General features: G+C 42.8%; 1 protein-coding gene across 1 annotated transcript; it reads left to right on the forward strand.

The window, feature by feature from the left end:
* The first annotated feature begins 43 nt into the window (after window positions 1-43).
* Window positions 44-23,796, forward strand: LOC306917472 (uncharacterized protein). Its single transcript, XM_079495698.1, has 10 exons — window positions 44-225; window positions 3,886-4,031; window positions 4,147-4,228; window positions 4,808-4,943; window positions 5,048-5,250; window positions 6,737-6,873; window positions 9,660-9,801; window positions 10,988-11,269; window positions 12,100-20,821; window positions 22,099-23,796. Exons 1-10 carry the CDS (start codon window positions 97-99, stop codon window positions 22,170-22,172), a joined length of 10,053 nt encoding a protein of 3,350 aa, XP_079351824.1. The 5' UTR covers window positions 44-96; the 3' UTR covers window positions 22,173-23,796.
* Window positions 23,797-24,390: the final 594 nt, after the last annotated feature.

The following is a 24,390-nucleotide window of genomic DNA, read 5'->3' on the forward strand; positions in this document are numbered from 1 at the left end:
ACACAGACAGCACCCGTTCACGTCACGTTGTAGTCCTCGGTTGTTGTGTTCCATGGCAGCAGCAGCACTAGCTACGCGCGAGGCTACAGAAGCAGTATGGCGGAGGAGGGCAGTGCACTCGACTTAGAGGGCTTCGAGAAGCAATTACAGAGTTTGTTTAAAAATGGTTGCTCGAGTCACGCGCTGCAGGTGGACTCTAAAACCTTCTGTGCTGAATTCCGCAAGGTAAGACAGCCGGGGAGGCACGGCTTTTTTTCTCCAGCGAATTAAAACACAAAAAAACACTGGCTGTCTAGCAGCAAGTCTTCACTCCCATTCCCCTCCCCCAGAAATAAGCTAACGCTCTTTAGCGTCAATTTTTAGACTTTTTCGGCCCCACCACGTCGCGCGAACCTGTCGGTTGATTACACACAAAAACAGACGTTTCAACTTTTTCCCTTTGATATCACGTCATGTTTTATTGTCAGCTCGGCGTGCGTCATTTTTGTCGAGCTACGCTCGTCGCGTGACGAAGTCCGGACATAACATTAGCCGTCAGGTTTAGCTAATCTACTGATAACAAGACATGCGTGTGGTGTTTTGCCACAACAACAGCAGCAGCATGGGTTGTGTCACTGAACCTGACTGTCAATAAGTTGTCATGTTAATCAATTAGTCAACTAACCACTACAGCTAACTGTTCAGCTAGCCCAACATTAGCCTGGTTAGCTTAGCATTTGTACAACAAACAACAAAACGTTTCTGGGCAACAACCAAAGATATTACACATGTATGATATATGATATACATGTGAATTCAATAAGCATGTAGTGGATTAAATGTTGACTCATATTTGACATTGATAATGATAACCAGACAGTGTCGCCCCCTGTGAATTCTGTGAACTAGTAGTCACGCCAGAACTGTTACGCTAGCAACAACACGACTATGCGTGCATAATATGTCATCGAAGTTTTCAGATACTAATATTGAATTGGGGTATTTTGTGACAGCGTTGTCGTACAGATAAGTTGTCGGCACCAACCGCCCCATCCTTAACAGAATGTTGCAATAAGGTTGTCATGTTACAATGTTATTCAACAGCTAGCAAATTATCCAATTCCAATTACTTGCATCAGTTGCATGTTGCTCACTTGTTAAAACGATTGGTATTGTTGAGGCTGTGCTTAACTATTGAATTTGACTTAATGTTTTGACCTAAAAATATATGAGGGAACTCTAAGATGACACGCTAATCAATGTAACACATCCTATCTTTTTTCTGCCAAGTACATTGGCATATTGCTGGGATCTTTCCCCCTCTTCCCAATTTAGTCATGCCAAGTAATTCCCCTCCACACACATTTCTTTTAAAAATGTATCCCACGATTTTGTAACCCATTTTTCACCCCTGTGTCAATTATCTAATGTGATCCTGGGCTCTACACACCCTCCGCCAACCTAGTCCCCATATATGGGGGACATGGGGAGAGCAATAGACTTGAACTCATGCTTCCTTCATGCCTGAGTGTCCAAGTTGCTCCTTTACACCTGACAGGGGGGAGTTTCCCTGGTTGGACGTAGCGCGTGGAAGGAACACGTTATTCCAACCAGTTCCTTTCCCCTCCCCACACACATTTCTGTGTTGTCACTGCTGTTGTATGCTACTGATTGTGAGGAGCCCCCACCGGGAGGATGTAGAGGAGTCTTTAGTTCACCCTACTCCTCACTCCAACTCTCCCTGTTGCTGACAGGTGCCTCCCACAGCCCGTAGGATTGAAATGACAATTATCACCCTTCCCGTGTTCGTGTAGATGCTCGACCAAGCAGCATGCACCACCGTGGATTCGAACCCACAACTTCTTTGGTGATGGGCACTGGACAGGCACTTTAGCACTGCACCACCCGAGCGCCTATTGCTGGGACTTTTTACTCTGTTCAGATTTTACCCATCAAACTTGTGACCTTCTAATTACTATAGCCCCATTTTCCCCAATATTCAGAAGTTTTGGGCTCTATGGAGGATGGTTGAGAATGGTTTCATATGTACAATTTTGCCTATGGTTTGGCCCAGCATGGTCTAAGGGGGCCGTCCATGATGCGACCCCGTTTTCTGCCCCACGAAGGGTAGCCTCGTGAGGGTAGCTTGAGATTGGGAGAGACGAGCTGTCAGTGGAGTAGGGAGCGCTCCACTGTGCTCATTGTAGGGGGGATGAGGATTTACTATTCTGTGCCTATCGGGTCGTAACTTGGACAGGGCTGAGTCAGGCAGTTAGCTCATGATGATGATGTTAGTCTGCTCAAACGTTACTCTTTTACCTGCTTTTTACTAACGCTAACTTTACAAAGATGCCCAGAACATCGGGATGAACCTGTGTAGTTTATGGCTGCTACAACAGTAGTGGCAGCATTCAACTTAGGAGAGAAACAGAATGTCAAAAAATACACTGCGGTCTTTGTAAAGTTAGTGTTAGTAAAAAGCAGGTAAAAGATCATCAGTCACTTTCCCATTCGATGTAGTAGAAGAGCCAACTGTTTACACCGCATTGCCTGTGACCATGAGACCGGTTTCTGAATCGGTCTATAGGTTGGTAGTACCTTGGTATAGGTTGTGTAGTACTGGTCATCTACTGTTTTCTATCTTACCAGCCCAGGTCTAGCTTGTCTCTTATTAGACAGTTATGGAGACTATAAGGAATGCAATGGACTTCTTCCCTTGGTAGGATGCAAAACCAACATGCAAGTAGTTGAGGACCGGGTTTGGGAACCATTGCAGGAGACACAACTCTAAGGTTTCTGGATCCTTAAAGACAGGACCAAAGAAAGTGTCTGTACACTGAATTAAGCTCTATAATTTGTTTTGCTGTTTGACAACCACAGTCTTAATCAGGCAAGGTGGGTTTGCCTGATGAAGACAGTTTGTCCTGTACCTGAATTGTCGGTTGTTGTACACACTATTATTCATTGTTGGCACTGGTATATCTATATCAGTGAATGGAGAACTTGGAGTGCTAAAAGTGTGCAATGTGCACACTGCACAGTGGGAAAACTTACCACACAAAATTAAATACCTCCCATACTGTCAATAGACACCTTACTACAGTATGCATGTTTGTGGCTATTTTAGTGACAGTGACACCATGGATATAAATAGTGCTGCATGATTTCTTGCTCAAATGTAAGAATTGAGATCACGATTCTCATTTTTTCATGAAAATATTTTTTGTCAGTCTGTAGTTGCTGAGCATTACTATATTCAAAATGTTGCACCTGAAGCCAACTACTATGGCTTTAAAGGTATATTCAGTGATTTCGCTTCATTCAAATATCACTTATTTTTTATTTTTTTTGGATAATCCTCCCTACTATAGAGTGTGCTGACCATATAAGGAGTTCCTCCCTGTCCCCAGTGAGCCCCTGGGGTCAAAAAACCCTAGTTTCAGTTTTGGTGGCGGGTGGCAAAGCCTTCATCCAATCAGGATGAGAGGGGCCTTCCTCCAATCATGTGTGGGGGCGGGCCTTGGTGCACATGCTGTTACACTTCCCCCCACTGTAGAGCGTGCATGTGCACATTTTGTTACCGGGGCGGACTGGGTGGTTTTCCAAATCACCCAAATCACTGAATGCTCCTTTAAACAGACACAACGTCAAAGTGCTTGAGTTCAACCTCTCTTAAAGTCTCTCTCTTGTAGCAAAATCACAAGAGTAACTGAAATGAATTGAACAGCCAACCTAGTGCTGCACCATTCTTGCTCAAATTTACAAATGAGATCGCATAGGTGTCTGAATTTAGATATTGTTTTCGATTAATTGTGCAGCACTAGATGGAAATGCAAGCTGTTCCATAACTCTGAAGTATTCTTAACAATTAAATTGTGATGTCTCTCTCCCCCTCTCACTCTCTAGCTGGTGGAGGAGTACACATGTCACTGGCAGACTCCACTGCCTCAACTCAGGATATTTGAGATTGCTCTTTGCTACTTTGTTCGAGGCTCTTTCTTCTTTCCAGTAGGCTGTGATGATGTACACTACATGCTCAGCAGTCTGGCCTTGTAAGTAACCCTGATGGAGACCTTTGTTAGGACTATTAATAGGAAACAGAATGCACATTTCAAGAATTCATTTCTTGCCCAAAGATACATTAATAGGATTTCTGTTCCCTCACAGGAGTGTGTTTGAGCTCTTGCTGTTTTTTGAAAAGAATGACTTCAATCAGGATCCACTGAAACACTTCACTGTTACATTCCAGGTGAGGCTTCAAACCATTTACTTTCGGTTTGTATTTCTGTGAAGGGATTTGACAGCAGCTGTCATTGTTGCAACTTTCCCTTTTAAAATGCAGCACTGCAGTATATATTATGTATTACAACATGTGGTATAAATCACAAGTGCATCCTCCCCTGGTTCCATGCCTTTTGGGTGACATCACCCAGATGTCATTCCACATAGAGCAGGGCTTTTCAAAGTGTGGGTCCGTTGGCCCATCACTGCGGGGTGCGGAGAGATGTGAGGGTGAAAGGGACAGCCAGTTGGGTTCATCTAATCAACAGGAAATACGGTATATTGTAGTTGGGCTACTTTTGGTGCCTTTTGTATCTCGCTCTCACTCTCCTTTGCCCCCTCTCCCTCTCACCTACAATTTGGCTAGAGCAGAAAGATCTTTCAAGCATGGGTGAAGATGAAACAGGATTTATTTATTTATTATTGCCTGGTGTTGACTAAATGGTGAACTCAAACTTGCTGCATTTCAGGAGTAGAAAACCCCTAATACAGTAAAAATAATTGTGCATTATGATAGTCCATCCCTTTCTTCCTTGCTGTCTTTCAGGAATGTCATAAGTCCCTCGCGAGGCATCAGAATGTTCACTTGCTCGAGGTGAGCAATTGCTTACAAGATGGCGGGCCATGGGGGAACGTCACTCTGCAGTCCATCCTCACACAGTCCACATTACCTCAGACTGAAGGTTTGTAACGGTGAACACATATTCTATACCATCCACATTTGTTCCTCATTTGCTCTATTATGGAACTAAATGGACATCTCTCCTCCTGTTTGTCTCCTCCACAGTGGACCGATATATCGGCTCCCAGCTGCCAGTGTTGTTGGAGCTGCGGGTACGCTACCTGTTGACCTGTGAGAGGGTCAGCGAGGCTATGGCCCTGGCCAAGTGCTGCTCTCAGCATCCCACAGCAGGAGAACATCCCTTCTTCCTCCAGGTGTACCTCACCTGGCTTCACAAAACCTCCCAGAACGACCTTCTGAACAAAGAGGTGGGCTGAGTGACTGTTGTATAGAGATGATGTGTACACTGCATGTGTGATGTGTATGAGGGAGGACTGTATAATAATATTGACTGAAAGTACAAATTAGGGATGTGCCGATGAGACATTAATTGATATTATGGCCGATAACCGATATTTCCGCTGTCGATATGATCTAATTCTGTATTGAAAAAATTCTGAAGAATACATGTTTAGAATACATGTAACAGGATATCTGCACTGCAGCCTGCAGGCTTAGGCAAATCAGATTAAATACCTTTTATATTTAATATTTTGAGCTTGTAGATCTGTTCAAGCTGTTACTTTGGGCTTGTTTATCTGTAAAGACTTAAGACAGACTGATTAATCGAACCGATGCCGATTAATCTAAAAACAACTAAAATCGGCCGATACCGATGTGTTTGCCGATTTAATCTCCCATCACTAGTACAAATCGATTATTATATCTATATTATCATTTTTAAACATGTATTTTTTGAGGGGTGCTATCCCCTCTTATATACAGCTTTTTTGTCCTGAACTCTTACATATTACCATTTACCATTGACAATAATGAAAGGATAATTTACATCATATGTTTCTGAACAAATCGGCTTTTTGTGGAAACACAAACATTAAATGCCATTGACTATGAAAGGAAAATGTACGTCATATGTAGACAAGCAAATCGGCTATTTTGTCCTAACACAAACATTAAATGCCATTGACAATGAATGGAGAATTTCCGTCATATGTGTCTGAGCAAATCATGTTGCGTCATGATGATGTACGATGATAAGAGCGCCCCTCACTTCACACGGGTGTGATTTAAAAAAAAATATATATATATAAAGTAGTAGTGGAAGTATTTTTGAGGGGTTCTAGCCTCTGCACATCTTTGTGTTTGTACCACGGAATGTGATGATGTATGATAATAAGAGTAGGGATGTGAACGACTCAGTATTTGGCTAGTTGATGTGTCGTGGCTGCGCAGCCGCAAGGCTAACTCTTGTGCCCAGAGTCTTTAAAATAGTGAGCGTTGTTTTCTCTCACAGGACTCTGTCACACTGTTGATGACAGACGCTGCCTTATCGTGTGAGCGCAGCATAGTTCTATAAGTTGAGCGGTTCTTTACTCCCTGCTTGCCCATGGGCAATGCACATAGTTGATGGCCAAGATGATCGAGGGGAAAGGCTCAGTGAGCTGATGGAATTTCTCGAGTCATCTTGGCCGTCAACTTTGCGCACACTATGTGCAAGCAGGAAGTAAACGGCTGCTCACTACTGGCCAATTACAGCAGGGCTTTCCTAGAACTGCGGTGGGATCCATAATAACGCCACGCAGACCATAGTTATAAATAAGACAAGAGACAGACATGCACAGAGATACACACCCGTACAGTTCCCTTTACCATTTGGAAAACATTTGATACTTTTTTACATTACAGTAACGTTTATAACATTTTTGAACAAGCCATCTGCCTTTTTTTTCACAGGTGGCTAATCTTAATGGCAAAGATGCTGTTCGCATCATCTGTAATATGGAGAACGAGGAAGAGGATGAATCACTACTGGCCCTCACCAGAGCCTTCCTCTCCCAGCAGGTCCAAAGGGGAGACATGGACCACTTGTGGTAGGTTTTTACTGTCGCTAGAAATCATGAAATTATACTAAAGGGACAGTCACACCTAACCTGGCTCCGCCAGATGGGGGCGTTATTGATTCACAAGTTCACAACACAGCCACCGTCTTGGGCTTGCTCAGGGATCCCGGCCTTGGCGGGGCCAGACCAATCAGCGGCACCTACGGGCGGGATCTTGGCGAGATGGTGTGACGCCATCGAGAAGCGCCTGTTGCAATTATTTTGCATCCCTATTATATATGCATGAGTGCCACTCGGTTTACACAATAAAAACACAAGACTTATACAACACACATCAGTGGACTCAGTCTAACTTTGGTGAACTTCGACATGCTAATCGGCAAGATAGAACCATGGCTATACTGATTTCACTGTTTTGACCTTGGTGGGGGAAGGAGCCAGTAGCATTTGGCAGGACACTAAACTGTCTCTTGTAGGGATGCACCGAAAGGGAAATTCTTGGCCGAAAACCGAATACCGAATATACTGTAGGAAACAGTTGGCCGAAAACCGAATACCGAATATCCAAATACCGCTACCTGATTTATGGCAAAAGAAATGGATATGGCAAAAATTTACTTAAATATTAATCACTATTATGGGTCCATAAAAAAAAATTTCAGCTCTTTTGAATGCATTAAAAGCATACACTATTCGGTGATATATTTTCTGCCTATTCAGGCCGAAACCGAAAATGCATTTTTAGCCATTTTCTGCTGAATATTTTCTGCGGCCGAATATTCGGTGCATCACTAGTCTCTTGTGAGACTGAGCGACAGTCGGTAGACATTAGAAGATGCTGGTGACACAAAGAGGCTCCAGGTGCTGTTGGGCTTCCTGTCTCCTTCGTCTCACCAGAAATGCCCAATCCTTCTGTGCGTTGCGTCATCGTTGCTGTTGAACAGCACACATCTCCGCCTCGGCACCACTCAAGGCTGATTTTAACCCATTTTGGGCGGGAACCCCTTTTGGTGTTAGCATTATGTTATGCTTTAGCTATTGTAGGTCTGCTATTTTTGAAAAAGCGAAGAACGACTGACATAGAAACATAGCTTTTTCAGAAAACTGTCAGGATGTAGAAGACATTTTTAGAATCTGATCTCAGGTCAAAATGGGTTAAACCTTCTTTGTAGGTTTTACTCCAGTCTGTAGCTTTTTGTTCCTCCTCACGGAAGAAATGGTTTGGGCTGCCAATCCTCCACCCCAGGTGGAGAGGGAGGGGCTCCAAGCGCTGTGGCCGTCCAGGCCTGGCTCCTCCTTCGTCTGACCAGTGCAGAATCCTTCTGTGCCAGTCAGAATATAAATAAAACAAAAGATAGGCGTCAGGGTTTGCAGTCAGAACTATTTTCTGTCATTTAATTGGGTGTAGTGCTTTCTTACAATCAAAATGGTGAGTTACTGCACCTCACACCAGGTGGTGTAAATTGTGTTTTGTTCGCTAAAGTTTCTGGTCCCACAAGGATACATGAATACTGTACATCTTTCTCTGACAATTTCTAGTGTGACTGGGGATTCTACCGATCTGTTCTAGCAAAGTCACCAGTAGAGTCGCCACTAGAGGGCGGCATTGGCTCGGGTAGAGTGGAGGGTAGAGTGGCCAATGGGAACCGCAAGCTTCCCAGTTCGATCCCGGGGTCCCCCAGAGTTAGTGTAGAAGTGTCCTTGAGCAAGACTCTGAACCCCTATTTGCTCCCGATGTGCAGGTTGGTGCCATGCATGGTTTCCACCGTCATCGGAGTATGAATGGGTGAATGTAATGCACAATCTATGTAAAGCGCTTTGGATAAAAAGCACTATATAAATGCACCATTTACCATTTAGGGGATTGTACGGTATAGACATTTAAAATGAGTATGTGCTTAGAACAGAGACGGAGATTGTTCTTTAATAACATGACAAACCCCTTCAGATTCAAAAGCCTGGGAGCTACAGCTAGGTTATCATATGCATATAGGGCTTTAAGGAGCTAGGTTATCATATGCATATAGGGCTTTAAGGAGCTAGGTTATCATATGCATATAGGGCTTTAAGGAGCTAGGTTATCATATGCATATAGGGCTTTAAGGAGCTAGGTTATCATATGCATATAGGGCTTTAAGGAGCTAGGTTATCATATGCATATAGGGCTTTAAGGAGCTAGGTTATCATATGCATATAGGGCTTTAACCAGGAGCTAGGTTATCATATGCATATAGGGCTTTAAGGAGCTAGGTTATCATATGCATATAGGGCTTTAACCAGGAGCTAGGTTATCATATGCATATAGGGCTTTAAGGAGCTAGGTTATCATATGCATATAGGGCTTTAACCAGGAGCTAGGTTATCATATGCATATAGGGCTTTAAGGAGCTAGGTTATCATATGCATATAGGGCTTTAACCAGGAGCTAGGTTATCATATGCATATAGGGCTTTAAGGAGCTAGGTTATCATATGCATATAGGGCTTTAAGGAGCTAGGTTATCATATGCATATAGGGCTTTAAGGAGCTAGGTTATCATATGCATATAGGACTTTAAGGAGCTAGGTTATCATATGCATATAGGGCTTTAACCAAGGCATTGTTCTCAGCAGAGCAAACAACTGATCCAATTCCATTCCCATTTGTGCATGGTTTGGCACAGATTGGTTTAAACCGTGCCCATTCCTAAAATCATTAATAGACAAGAAAGAGTGAGCCATTCTGTGTCTGTGTCTGTGCCTAAGTCTAACGTAGTCTAATATTGCTGCATTTAGTGGAAATATTTACCATCTTATCTGTCTTAAATTGTCCCACAGTGACCTTGTCTTCATATGGAGCAAACTACATATGCGGTTGAAAACCTCCAAAGAAGTTTTACTTGAGGAGAGCCATGAGCTGATGCTGTCTGCCACCAATGTCAATTCAATCTTCCCGTTCATCAGAGTCATTCTGGAAGAGGTGAGATATAAAAGTATTTTCAATATAAGAAGCTACTTTATTGTGCAGTTAAACTTTAGAGTCTAAAGTTTAACTGCACAATAAACTGAATGTCTAAAGTTTAGACATTCAGTTTTTTCTTTTTCTTTAGTCCAGAACAAATAGTGCTCATGATCCAATTTGTGTAAATGTCTGTATATTTATATATAATCTGTTTAAATGTCTGCAAAATCAATTCAATTCATTCAATCAGTCAGTCAAATCAATAGATTTGCAATAATGGAGATAGAAGATTTATTAGATAAAACTTTAAAAATTATTAAAGTATTATTCAGCTTCACATTATCTCTGGAGTAGTTTGATGAACATACATCACTCAGATGTTTCGTATTCCATTTGGATTGACTATAATTGCCTTTAAACATTTGCGCGAGGGGCATATTTGACAAAAAAAGGCCCAACCTCACATTTTTATCGTACATTGAGGGGCCTCTAAACAGCACAGTTTTCACTGAGATTAGGGGATGCTACAAATGTCAGTGTTTTTTCTTTTCATCACATTAGCTACACATAATCTTGGGAGTCGTATGAAAATGGCCGTCACAAACGGGTATAGGATATAGTTTCGACATACTATTGGTCCGGCTGTCATTTGACCGACAACCTACCTCAAACCCTAATCTAACCCTAACCACAAGCACGGGAGCAGTGCATGTTCGACCGCATGTACGACCGTTGTTTCCGCATGTTGGTCCGTTGGTGTGTCTAAGCTGCGTGTGCATCCCGTCACAAACAGGGTTATTCTATAGGTTTGGCCTGTAATGCTCTTCCAATATATGTGGGTGGGTCCCTTTTCTTACAAGAAAACACCACATATCATGAACATAATATAACACCCACTCAACCCCAAATTGGAATTGCATGTTGAGGTTGTTCTGTATACAATGCAATTGCAGTACTACAATACAAAATGCAAAACAAATGCATGTGAATTTGTGCAGCCACAAAGTTAACAGATAGTAGATAAATATACAAACATTATGATTCTGTTATCAGCTGCCAGAATACTGTACATAATGTTAAAAATATTAAAGGTCACAAGATTGGTTTGATGTCGGAATTCCTCATGTAGGCCATTAGGAGGCACTGTATTAAGAGCATAGATGCATATTTCAGAGCTCATAACAGTGTAATTTTGTCTATTTAGTTGGGCAAAGATGGGTTCCAGTTTTGTGTGGAGCTGTGCACCAAGGCCCTGCAATCCTGTCTTCCTTGCGACGTCCTCACCAAGTCCCTGATCTACAAGACCATCGCTGGCCTGTTCCCCAACGACCTGGAGATGTGCAGAGCCTGTGCTCTGCTGGTCTTCTTCCTGGAGCCCATGGTGGAGGCGTACAAGATGGTGTTCCTCCTCTACACACAGCCTGACCAGGAGTACCATGCAGAGTTCAGTCCTGTCGGCAACCATGTTCGCTTTGAGACACTACAGGTAGTGAAATAACCGGCTTAATTAATCATCACCAAATGCAGTGCATGTTGTGGTCGATAAGTCATAAATAGAGGGTATGCACGTGACATCATCATCATACGGAAGTTCAAGTTATGCGGGAACTCCTACTGAGTGGCAAAAAACTACTTTCTGGCCTTGACAGACCATACATCAAACAGAAAAGTCCTATCTGATTGCATTAACCAACGTTAAACGACATTAATCCATTTTGGACTGAGGTCGATTAAAAAAATAGGCTTCTAAATCCTAACATTTTTCTGAAAAACCCATGTGTCTATGTCAGTGGTGCTCAACCTTTTTGATGTCAAGGACCCCCAGAATTATCTCTATTGGGCCACGGACCCCCATCTCAAAATATGTAGTTCCAGGGACCCCTCAGAAGCCAATATTTTAGTTAAAAATGTTCGCTCTGAAATATATATTCAAAGATTTGCGCCACATTTTCACGACTTTTCAAAAATAGCAGACCTACAAGCTCGTAGCGCGCCACTCAGTGGCGTGCTATGAGCTTGTAGATCTGCTATTTTTCAATAGCTAAAGCAGAACGGAATGCTTAAAACACCAAAAGGGGTTCCCGCCCAAAATGGGTTAAACCCACTTTACCACTCACTTTGCCACTTGATTTGCCACTCACTTTATGCATGCGCATACCATCTATAATACAGTTTTTATTTCTACTCTGCAGTGTCATGTATTTTGTTTGTGTCAATGTCGCTGTTTTGTGTGAAATCTGATCATCCTTGTGCGTTAGTCTGCTCTTGATTATAACTTTTTCATTTAACTAAAAACGTTGCTCTCTCTCTTTGTAGGTCCTGAAGAAGGGGTTGCACTTTGACCCTGAGCTGTGGAACCTCATGGCTCTGCGAGCCAGATGTATCACTCTGATGAGTGAGAAGGTGGAGCGTGCTGCCCTAGAAGAGATCATGGAGGACAAGTGGGTCCCGGAGTACTGCACCAAATACCCCACCTTACATTTCAACTTCCAGCAAAGAACAAAAGTGGCAGACCAGGCAGGAGCGAAGAAGTGCCAGAATAAAGAGGACAAGAATCACATGACGACCAAACGGGTCAAGGCCAGCTCTGATAAAGCTGCACAGTCATCTGTTGATCATGCTGTGAAGAAGAAGGGGAGACCAGGCTCACGTGCTGGGAAGGAAACGTCGACAGAAGAACCAGTCAGACGGTCCTTTTGGCGGCTAGACAAAACAGAAGAGAGTTCACAGGGGTATCACGGGCGTATCACGCGGCTCTCGGAGCAGAACAAGACCCCTAAACGGAAGATAAGGAAGCCGCGGTGGCTCATAGAAGACTCTGAAACGTTAGAGGATAATAGCACTTCTCGTAATAAAATTAGACATCAGAATAATACTCGTGGTCAAGTTAAAAAGAGCAACTGGAAAACACAACACCCAAATCAAAACCAACCTTCATCGGGGAAGAGGCCGGGATCTGGTCCAGTCAAGAACAACGCAAAACACAAAGCATCAGAAATCTCTCAATTAACAACAAAGGAAAGCGATGAGTGCCATAAAAAACCTTCCCCCCCAGAAGTGGTTCTTGAGCTCTCCCTACCAGACAATGAGGTGATGGGCTCTTTTCCTGCTGAGACTTTCCATAGACAAAGAGGACACCCTCAAATGCTTCTGTATAAATCTACATTGAAGGTTCCTATCAAGTCACAGCCAGAGAAACCTGTGCATCGCAAAGAGGTAATCCTTCGATCGCGTGATGAAAGCACCTTTGTGCAGCATTTGCATTGTTATGCCCGGCGTCCAAAGGGCAAAGGCGTTGTGTCAAATATCCAAGCCTCCGTCTCAACCATCACTCGTTCCTCTGTGCAGAGCAGTCCACCCAAAGTACCACCAATTGATCTTTGTGAGAAGCCTGTTGTGGAGATGAAAGTTACCATTGCCTCCCAATCTCCAGAAGCAACATCCAAGCTGACCCAATCCCACATTGAAGAGATGGTTTCTCAAACCCAGGCCACCAACAAACTCTCACAAACACCTAGTGATAATAATAAAGTATCCAAAAACGCACCTCGTAAATCCTCACAGAAGCCATCTCTTGCTGAGGTTGCTCTGACCCAATCCCACGTTGAAGAGATGGTTTCTCAAACCCAGCCACCCACCGACAAACTCTCACAAACACCTAGTGATGATAAAGTCTCCACACCTCGTAATTCCTCACAGCAGCCATCCATTGCCTCGCAGTCTCCAGAAGCAGCATCCAAGCGGACCCAATCCCACATTGAAGAGATGGTTTCTCAAACCCAGCCACCCACCGACAAACTCTCACAAACACCCAGTGATGATAAAGTCTCCAAAAACACACATTTTCAATCCTCACAGAGGCCATCTCTTGCTGAGATGAAAGTTACCATTGCCTCGCAATCTCCAGAAGCAGCATCCAAGCTGACCCAGTCGCAGATTGAGATGGTTTCTCAAACCCAGCCACACACTGACAAATTCTCACAAACACCTAGTGATGATATAGTCTCCAAAAACACACCGTGCAAATCCTCACAGCAGCCAACTCTTGCTGAGATGAAAGTTACCATTGCCTCGCAGTCTCCAGAAGCGGCATCCACACGGACCCAATCCCACATTAAAGAGATGGTTTCTCAAAACCAGCCACCCACCGACAAACTCTCACAAACGCCTAGTGATGATGAAGTCTCCAAAAACACACCTCGTAATTCCTCACAGCAGCCATCTCTTGCTGAGATGAAAGTTACCATTGCCTCGCAGTCTCCAGAAGCGGCATCCAAGCTGACCCAGTCGCACATTGAGATGGTTTCTCAAACCCAGCCACCCACTGACAAACTATCACAAACACCCAGTGATGATGAAGTCTACAAAAACATACCTTGTAAATCCTCACAGCAGCCATCTCTTGCTGAGATGAAAGTTACCATTGCCTCGCAGTCTCCAGAAGCAGCATCCAAGCTGACCCAATCCCACATTGAAGAGATGGTTTCTCAAACCCAGCCACCCACCGACAAACTATCACAAACACCCAGTGATGATAAAGTCTCCAAAAACACACCTTGTAAATCCTCACAGAAGCCATTTTTTGCTGAGGTTACTCTGACCAAATCCCACATTGAAGAGATGGTTTCTCAAACCCAGCCACCCACCGACAAACTCTCACAAACACCGAGTGATGATAAAGTCTCCAAAAACACACCTTGTAAGCCATCTCTTGCTGAGATGAAAGTTACCATTGCCTCGCAATCACCAGAAGCAGCATCCACGCTGACCCAATCCCACATTGAAGAGATGGTTTCTCAAACCCAGCCACCCACCGACAAGCTCTCACAAACACCGAGTGACGATAAAGTCTCCAAAAACACACCTTGTAAGCCATCTCTTGCTGAGATGAAAGTTACCATTGCCTCGCAGTCTCCAGAAGCAGCATCCACGCTGACCCAATCCCACATTGAAGAGATGGTTTCTCAAACCCAGCCACCCACCGACAAGCTCTCACAAACACCTAGTGATGATAAAGTCCTCTCCAAAAACACACCTCGTAAATCCTCACAGAAGCCATCTCTTGCTGAGGTTAAGCAGAGTTTGGCAGCTCAGATCTCCAAACTTGCACCTTCAGCAAAGAAACGTTCACCTTCAGCAAAGATCTCACCTTCAATAACCACATTCTCTAAAGTCACAGTAGCAGATAATGTCAATTCCCAGTCATGTGATCCTGTTGCAACCAAAGCCATTCCTACCGCTGTGGAATCGCTTGTTTACATGGATGGTGAGCACAAATCTGATTCACTCTTCCCCCTCTCCGAAAAGGAACCGCCCACCCCCAAGGAAGCGCTTATTGGCAGAGATACTGAGCAGAAATCCGATTCGCTCTTTCCCCTCGCTGAAAAGGCCGAAAACATTACAGCTCCAAGTATAGCAGATAATCCGAATGGGATTGCTACTAGTCCATTGTCTGCTGCTAATAGTAGAGAGCAGCATGTTTCTTCTGATGCTGTGAATTTAGAAGAGCTGAATAATGAGAGCAGCTGTGTTTTAGGGTTTTCTGCCAATGAAGTTGCAGCCGTAGACTCAAAAGACTTCATGACTTCCAGACATGATGTAACAAAAGACCCAACAGACACACATGCTATCCCCCGTGTTCAGAATGAAACTGGCACTTTTGAGAACACATTAACTCCAGAAGAAACATCAGAGCCAGTGACCAATGAGCATGGCAACAAGGACATGTGTGCGCTGACACTACGCACAGAGATGGTGACTGAGGTTGCAACAGAAGCAGAGGGACTTAAAGAGCTAGCGAAAGACTACATTAACTCTGAAGAGGTTGCCTCACCGCTTGAAAACCCATCCAATTGTCCTTACGAAATACTGTCTACCTCTAGTCCCTCTGCTAACGAACAGGCTGCCCCTAGTACTGCCAAGCAGGAGGTCAGGCAAGATGAATTGGAAATGGAGGATACAGCTGTGACAACTCCCGGCAGCAGTGAACCCATGCATGTCCCTCAGGAGTCAGAGGATGTCCCTCAGGAGTCAGAGGATGTCCCTCTGGAGTCAGAGGAGTCAAAGTTAGAGTATTGTTGCACCCTCTGCAACAAGATATTGAAGGGTAAACATGGGATTGCACATGCAATGCTCCATTACCGCAAAGATGAGTGCATGTTTTGTGGAATGTTGTTCAAAGATGACATTTTGGCGATGATGCACCTATCTGAACATTTAGAGAAGTTAAAGAAACACAAAGATCAAGCAGGCGGTGAAGGCCAAGAGAACGAGTCTCCTGAGACACAAGGAACCTGTAAAGTTAAGATGTCTGCCAAGGCTGAGACCTCAAGTATGTCTTCTGCACCTCGCAGAGGAAGACCTAGGAAGTCTATCATAAGCTCCAGGTGTTTGACCCCGCCTGAGTCAACTCCATCTGATCACAGGAAGTTACGCTCTAGAAGTAATTCAAATGATGATCAATCTCCACAAAAACGGGGCGAGAACATGTTCAACCAGTGGTCTGAAAAAACAGCGGTTCACAAAGTAAATGGGCATCTTATCACAGGCCAAGATGATGAGCATGAAGGAACTAAGTTGGATACTCTGAACACAAGAGGGGGGTGCACTAGTAAACAGCCAGAGAATAACGATCATGCAGTGGGACCAAGGGATTTGTTACAAGAAAGAGGAGAGGAGGGATCTAGTACAACACCACTTAATGTAGGGAAAGAGCTCCAGGCTCCTTCACCTGTTAAAACGGAGGAAACTGAACCACTAGTTGTGCCAAAGACAGAAATAAAAACCGATGGAGGAACTGTTCTGGAAAATACTGCTGAGGCACAGGACAGGGTTTGTTGCCCGGTAGAAGAATGCACATGGTATACTGTATCATCCAAATGCCGTGTTGCTCTCCTCTACCATGCTTTAGATCATCATTATGGAAACATCAAACCTTTAGAATTGGCTTTCCGTGTTGGGAAAAACCAATGTCACAGTTGTGGGAGGGCAGTCCGGAGTTTCCTACATTACCAGCACCATGTTGAATGTCATAGACTCATCCCCAGACATCCCTGCCTTCACAAGGGCTGTGGTGCCAGGTTCAAAACGACTGCTGAAATGATACGGCATTCAAGGAAGCACGACCCACTGCAGGCGGTATGCAGCCTCATCGGATGCCCCAAGCTCTTTATTTGTCGCTGGGCACTTAACCTTCACGAAAGAGAACATTACACCCCCAAACCCAACAAAACATCAATGATGTCAACTGATGTTCTGAAGGGCGAGACAATTTGTGACATACAGCTGAAGAATGAACCTCAGGGTCATAAGTCGAAGACTTACAAAACGTCACTACCTGCAACAAAAGCTGTTAAAAAAACTAAAGGTTTTAAAGCGAAATGCCGATTAAGAGGCCAAGCTCTTCTTCAAACTGTTCTTCCAGCAACTATCAAAACGGAGCAGAAGTCCAAGAGATCAAAGATGACAAACGATACCGAAGGGGAGAATAGGTTAAAGAAAAAGCACTTAATCAAGAGCATAATATGCCATAAGAGAAGAGGTCGTCCTCCTGGATCACTGAAGTCAAAGTCAACTGAATCCACATTGATACCAGTCATTGATGAGAAGTTAAAGTCTACTAAAGATGAGGAAAAGCCTGTCATTGACGAGAAGATAAAGTCAGCTAAATCTGATGGGAAGTTAACATCAACTCAATCTAGCTTAACATGCCATAAAAGAAGAGGTCGTCCTCCTGGATCACTGAAGTCAAAGTCAACCAAATCCACAGTGATACCGCTCATTGATGAGGAGTTAAAATCTACTAAAGATGAGGAAAAGACTGTCACTGACGAGAAGTCGTCAAAATCTGATGGGAAGTTAACATCAACTAAATCTAAGGAGCAACCAATCACTGAAGGGAAGTTAAAGTCTACTAAATCTAAGGAGAAACCAGTCACTGATGAGAAGTTAAAATCAACTAAATCTACCAGCAGCAAAGTGGGGAATAAGTTAAATAAACAGCACTTAATAAAGAGCACATGCCATAAAAGAAGAGGTCGTCCTCCTGGATCACTGAAGTTAAAGTCAACCAATTCCACAGTGACACCGCTCATTGATGAGAAGGTAAAGTCTACTAAAGATGAGGAAAAAACGGTCACTGACGAGAAGTTAAAGTCAGCTAAATCTGATGGGAAGTTAACATCAACTAAATCTGATGTTATGAAGGGCAAGACAAATTGTGACCTGCAGCTGAAGAATAAACCTCAGGGTAATAAGTCGAAGGCGTACAAAACTTCACTACCTGCTACAAAAGCTGTTAAAAGAACTCAAAGTTTTAAAGCTAAATGCCGATTAAGGGGCCAAGCTCTTCTTCAAACTGTTCTTCCTGCAAAGTTAAAGTCAGCTAAAGATGAGGAAAAAACTGTCACTGACGAGACGTTACAGTCAGCAAAATCTGATGGGAAGTTAATATCAACTAAATCTAAGAAGAAACCAGTCACTGAAGGGAAGTCAAAATCAAATACATTGAAAGACAATCCAGTCACTGATGCTAAACTAAAGTCAATTAAAACTGATGAGCAGTTAAAGTCAATGAAATCTAAGAACAAACCAGTCACTGAAGGGAAGATAAAGTCAACTAAATCTAAGGAGATAAGAGTCACTGAAGGGAAGATAAAGTCTACTAAATGTAAGGGGAAAACAGTCGCTGATGGGAAGTTGACGTCAACCCAATCTGATGAAAAGTCAACTAAAACTAAGGAGAAGTCAGTTGCTGATGGTAAGTTAAAGTCAACTAAATCTAAGGAGAAACAGGTCACTGATGTGAAGGCAAAGTCAATTAAGTCTGACAAAAAGTTAAAGTCAAGTACATCAAAGGAGAAATCGGTTACTGCTGAGCAGTTCAAGACAAGCGCATCAAAGGAGAAACCAGGCGCTGCTGGTCTGTTAAAGTCAACTAAATCTGATAAGAAACCAGCTGAAAAATTACATTCAACTAAATCTGATAAGAAACCAGCTGAAAAATTACATTCAACTAAATCTGTGAAGAAGCCAGCGCCTGATAAGGTTAAATCAATTATGCCTGAGGAATCAACTAAGTCCAGTGAAAAACCCACCCAGGAGAAGTTTAAATTAAATAAGTCTGAGGTACCAATCACTGATGAGAAGTTAAATTCGACTGATTCTCATGACAAACCAGCAGTCACTGATGAGAACCATGCAGCAAAGTCAGATGAGAATCAGACACTTGAATCTGTCGTTGAAGAGAAACCTGATCAGTGTATGGATAAAAATGTCCCTATTGCTACAGAGCATTCCTCCGACAAATCACAAACGAAACGGGCATCAGACATGTGTGAAAAGGACGTAAGCAACATTCCTCACGTATATGATGAAAAATGTATCGCAACAACTTGCTCTGATAACACAGTGGAGTTAAGTGTCCAGTCAGAGCATTCTGAACAGTCTTTTAAAAATCGGATTATGGAAGACTGTGTTAATAGTCAAGACGCTAGCTCAAATTCTTTAACCGAGCCATCTGTAGAAGCTAGCAGTTCAAACCAGCGCCCTCCAACTACATCCACTGCAGAAACACTGGCATTAACAGCCAAGGAAAAGCCTGCAGCCAAGAAAAGGCGTCCCTCTAAAGACAAAAACCCTTCTTCCACCCCTGCAAAGAAAAGGAAGCTCCAGAGTTCAAACCACACTAGCCCTTCAACCCCATCCACTGCAGAAGAAACATTGAAATTAACTGTCAAGGAAAAATCTAAAAAATTGGCATTAGCAAAGAAACGGCAAACAGCCGTCAATAAAGATGAACCCATTCCTTCCACCTCCAAAAGGAAAAAGATCCAGGAGGTTATAAATGCATCAGAACCCCCAAAGATTAAGAAAAGAAGGCCACACAAAGATCCCAGTACCCAGCTAGATATGACGCAGCCCACCACTTCAACAACTCCAGCTGAAGCCCAACAGGTTACTGGGTTCAGAAAGGTGGCAAAGAGTGGAAAACAGTCTTTAAAAAAGAAAAAGTCTGTTAATCAAGAGAGCATCTCAAATGATATATGCACGCAATCTGTAGAAGCTAGCAGTTCAGACCACACTAGCCCTCCAATTGAAACCACTCCAGAAGAAACACTGGCATTATCAGCCAAGGTAAAGCCAAATAAATTGCCTGCAGCAAAGAAACAGTGTGTCCCTAAGGTGAAAAAATGTCCTTCCACCCCCACAAAGAAAAAGAAGCTACAGAAGATTACAGGTTCAGACCACACTAGCCCTGCAACCACTGCAGGTGGAACACGGACATTAGCAGCCAAGGAGAAGCCAAAACAATTGGCGGTAGCAAAGAAACAGAGTGTCCCTAAGGACAAAAACCCTCATTCCACCCCCACAAAGAAAAAGAAGCTACAGAAGGTTACTGGTTCAGACCACACTAGCCCTCCAACTGCACCCACTGCAGATGGAACCGTGACATTAGAAGCCAAGGAGAAGCCCAAAAAATTGGCAGTAGCAAAGAAACGGTGTGTCCCTAAAGACAAAAACCCTCCTTCCACCCCCACAAAGAAAGATGAGCCTCAGGAGGTTACAAGTGCATCAGAACCCCCAAGCAAAGATCCAAGTACCCAGCGAGAAAATGTAGGAAAGAACCCAGTCGAAGCGGTTGGAAAAGTGCATGATGCACCATTGGCTTGTTCAGCCGGCAGCCCCGATGCCGGTCAAGTGTTTGCCATGAAACTGGAGAACTGTCAGGTCAAGGAGGAAGAAACTGATGCAAAGCCTCATAAAGAGACTTTATACGGGAAGAGGCCTTTCACTCGTCCCCCGCCCACGGCCTACCTCGACGAATCCTTTACCACCATGCCAAAACGTAGGAAAGTGTTGACGATGTTCCATCACCAATCTCCTGCCCAGGAGGCCATGTCTGCTGCCCATTATATGCCTGCTCCGAGGCAGCGATGTGCCAGCTGTTTTATTTCTTTCAGCAGCATGGACGAGTTACAGACTCACCAGTCAGAGAAGAAGTGCTCAAACCTCTTTGGCTTTGACTCAGATGATGATGGTGAGCATGATTTGAATCCATAGTGATTTTGAAATTATTTGAGTGTGACAACCCCTTTTCCCTGCCAATTCTAATTATTTGCCATTTACAATTTCACTAAAATGGTACTAAATGAGTTTGTCTTTGTTTGTTCCATATTATAATTTATAAAATGTAATGTTTAGGTCTGCAATTGAACTTTTTGAAATGTTTCTATCAATTTATTTTTAGATTAATTGAATAATACTAATAATTATACTTTGATGCACAACAGTATCGTGCAAAAATATTGAAATAGCCGATCTACAAGTGAGCTTGTGGATTAGCTATTATCATGACTCATTGTGAGTTTGTGGATTGGCTATTTTCACCATTTTTTTCCCGCCTAAAATGAAATGATGAGGCAGTACACTGTCTAGTGTCTAGTGCATTTGATGTATGTGTTTACCTTACTGTAAAGGCTCATTCATAGTCTGGATTTTCGGTGGTGAGGTGACCACCGCTCCAGTGGTGAGCTGACCACCGGAGCTGAAATAACGTTGAGAGGTGGTGGGTAAAACAGAGAAGGGCTGGGGCGGTGGTTTGCTCTTCACCGCAGCTCATGGCGTCATGTTGTAGTTCGGTGGTCACCTTACCACCGAAAATCCAGACTATGAATGAGCCTTTAGTCACTCTGGATTCGGAGCGTCTACTAAATGCCTAAATTACATATACATTTACTTTGTAAATGTATATGTTTCATTAGTTTGATTAACAGTTGCATCCCTAGAAACGTTCTGACTGCATTAAGCAATTTTGGGGCGGGAGACAATGATTACTGCGGGCCTACTATAGACACACATCTGAATATGACCAGGAATAGAGAGTATGCGCATGCTTAAAGTGAATGGCACATCGAGTGGCAAAGCAACAGGCAAAGTGAGTTTAACATTGTTTGTTGTTTAATGCAATCAGATAAAACTTTTCTGTATGGGCTGTCAAGGCCAGAAAGTAGTTTTTTGCCACTCAGTAGGCGTTCCTGCATAACTTCCTGGTTTGATGATGATGTCACACGCATACCCTCTATACATTATGAAATATTTGACCACTGTTCATGTTTTTCACTAATTGTATTGTTTCCCCCACCCATTTTAGCTAACTGAAGACTTCCGCCCTTGGTTCAAAGATATTTTCTTTATTTTGGATGCAGAAGTTTGATTCATGGACCAACGTAGGGAAGTTGAACAGCGCCTGTCATAACAGAAATCAGAGCTATAGATCAACTTTCGTTTTCTTTTTTTTTCATACATTGTGAAAAGACTCTGTGTCCTTGGAGCTGTTTTCATGGAAAGACTGGGACATAAAAGGGTTTTTCTACACCCTCTGCCTCTAATACAGGTAAAAAGGTCTCCTGTCTACTGAACAGTCACAGCGGAAGAGCTAGTATTGAAGTGCCTGCCCCTGGACCTAAACTGCTGTTTAACCTGGTCCAGAGAACCAGTGTTCTGTCTGAAAGACTGGACTCTTGTAAGCTGTGAAAAAAGAAAAGAAATACAAAACAAAAGGCAATTTTAAACAAAACAGGGCTGTGCCTGCTGTTAATAGGATGCACATTTTATTTTACTTAAGTAAGCCATAAGTTAAACCATATTTGCTTCTTGCACTTGTACAAATTGTCATAACATTTTTAAGACTTTCCTCCATTGACTATTTGCCTTATTTTTTTATTTAAGCGTAAGTCTCATGTACACTACTGTTTTAGATTAACTTAAGTTACTTTTTTTTGCATACATTACCGAGATATATGTTCAAGCAGGATGGATGGAAAATTTAACTTCTTATAAAAGGCTATTTTCTTACTTTTTTTTTTCTTGGCATCCCAGAGAGTGGATGATTATTTTTGTGCTCATTGTTCTCTGTATTGACTCCCACCACCCTGTTTGTCCACTAGGGGGTGTTCTACACCATAGTAACTCTCCTTCCTCATTGTGTCCAATTCAGGGGCCTCTGAACTATGACACAATGAACCCTGTCTATTATACGCAAATACAATGTTTTATTGTCTACTAAATTGATTAATCTGATTAACCACTTAAAGCCCTATTTTATAATTCATTATTTATTATACAGTGGCACAGAAATAGTGTAAATGGCTGTTCTACAAGCTCACAATGTGTCACATTTAGGCATGTAATTCACTACTCACGATACGATTCGAATCACAATATTAGGTTTACAATATGATTTTTCACGATTCTTTTTTAAACAACTTTTTTCTTTTACACTTGTATTGTTTTCAATACTGTGGCAGATGACAGGAAACGTTTTCTCAAATCCTTGGATCAAGTTTTTATTAAATAGATTGAAATTGTCACCAGTATATCGATATATGATATATCGTTACATGCCTAGTCGCATTGCAAGGTGTTGTAAGCTTGTACATCTATTTTTCTGTTAACTAATTGCAAAATGAAACATTTGATAATCGAATTAAAATAGTTTTTTTTTTGTATTATTGATTGAACTGTTGCATACCTAGTTTTTCAAGGAGGGAAGAAGGATTGATTTTTTTCCCCTTCTTTTGACCATGTAACTCTTTAAAATGTATAGTATACAATGACATATTCCCATATTTGCGTTAAGCTACTCTGGCAAATATCACCATCCGCAACTGAACTGAAACAGCTCTCCCGTTCATTGTCAGGTGGGAAACTCTGCCCCTGGAGTGGAGGACCTCATCATTGGTGGACATAGTTCTGTTCATGTCTGCAAACTCAAGACTACAGATAATGGTGTCTTGGGGTGGATCTCTTGGAATCTCGGTGGAAGAAAATACAAGTGTGTCATGAAAGAGGGCACACAAAACTGACTGAGCAGTGAAAGGTTTTAATTTATTTGTATGCTGTTATTTTCTTATCTTTTGTAAATATGAGAGTTTGAATGGCTTATATATGGGTGTTCCATCCATCTGCGTTTATAACATGTTCTTGAAGTAAATAAAAACTTATTTCAAATTGCCCAGTGGTGGTAGCTCCAAGTTAAGTATTTATTCAGTAGCCTAATAACATGCTTTTCTTTTTTTAACCCATTCTGGACGGGAACCCCTTTTGGTGTTTTAAAGGTATATTCAGTGATTTGACAGTGATCTAAATATCACTTTTTATCAAATTTTTTCTGGATAATCCTCCCTACTATAGAGTGTGCTGACCATATAAGGAGTTCCTCCCTGTCCCCAGTGAGCCCCTGGGGTCAAAAAACCCTAGTTTCAGTTTTGGTGGCGGGTGGCAAAGCCTTCATCCAATCAGGATGAGAGAGGCCTTCCTCCAATCATGATCGAGTGGGGCGGGCCTTGGTGCACATGCTGTTGGCCTGTTGCACTTCCCCCCACTGTAGAGCGTGCATGTGCACATTTTGTTACCGGGGCGGACTGGGTGGTTTTCCAAATCACTCAAATCACTGAATGCTCCTTTAACTAAGCATTATGTTATGCTTTAGCTATTGAAAAATAGCAGATCTACAAGCTCGTAGCGCGCCACCGTGGTGCGCTACGAGCTTGTAGGTCTGCTGTTTTTGAAAAATCATAAGAAGCTCCCTAGTCTCTGTTAATACCG

Source organism: Electrona antarctica, assembly GCF_951216825.1.
Source record: "Electrona antarctica genome assembly, chromosome: 24".
Classification (NCBI taxonomy): domain Eukaryota; kingdom Metazoa; phylum Chordata; class Actinopteri; order Myctophiformes; family Myctophidae; genus Electrona; species Electrona antarctica.

Coding starts and splice junctions, on each gene's coding strand:
- LOC306917472 (XM_079495698.1), top strand. CDS start 97: ATGGCGGAGGAGGGCAGTGCACTCGACTTAGAGGGCTTCGAGAAGCAA. Junction 4,032..4,146: donor ATGCTCAGCAGTCTGGCCTT/GTAAGTAACCCT, acceptor GTTCCCTCACAG/GAGTGTGTTTGAGCTCTTGC. Junction 4,229..4,807: donor ACTTCACTGTTACATTCCAG/GTGAGGCTTCAA, acceptor GCTGTCTTTCAG/GAATGTCATAAGTCCCTCGC.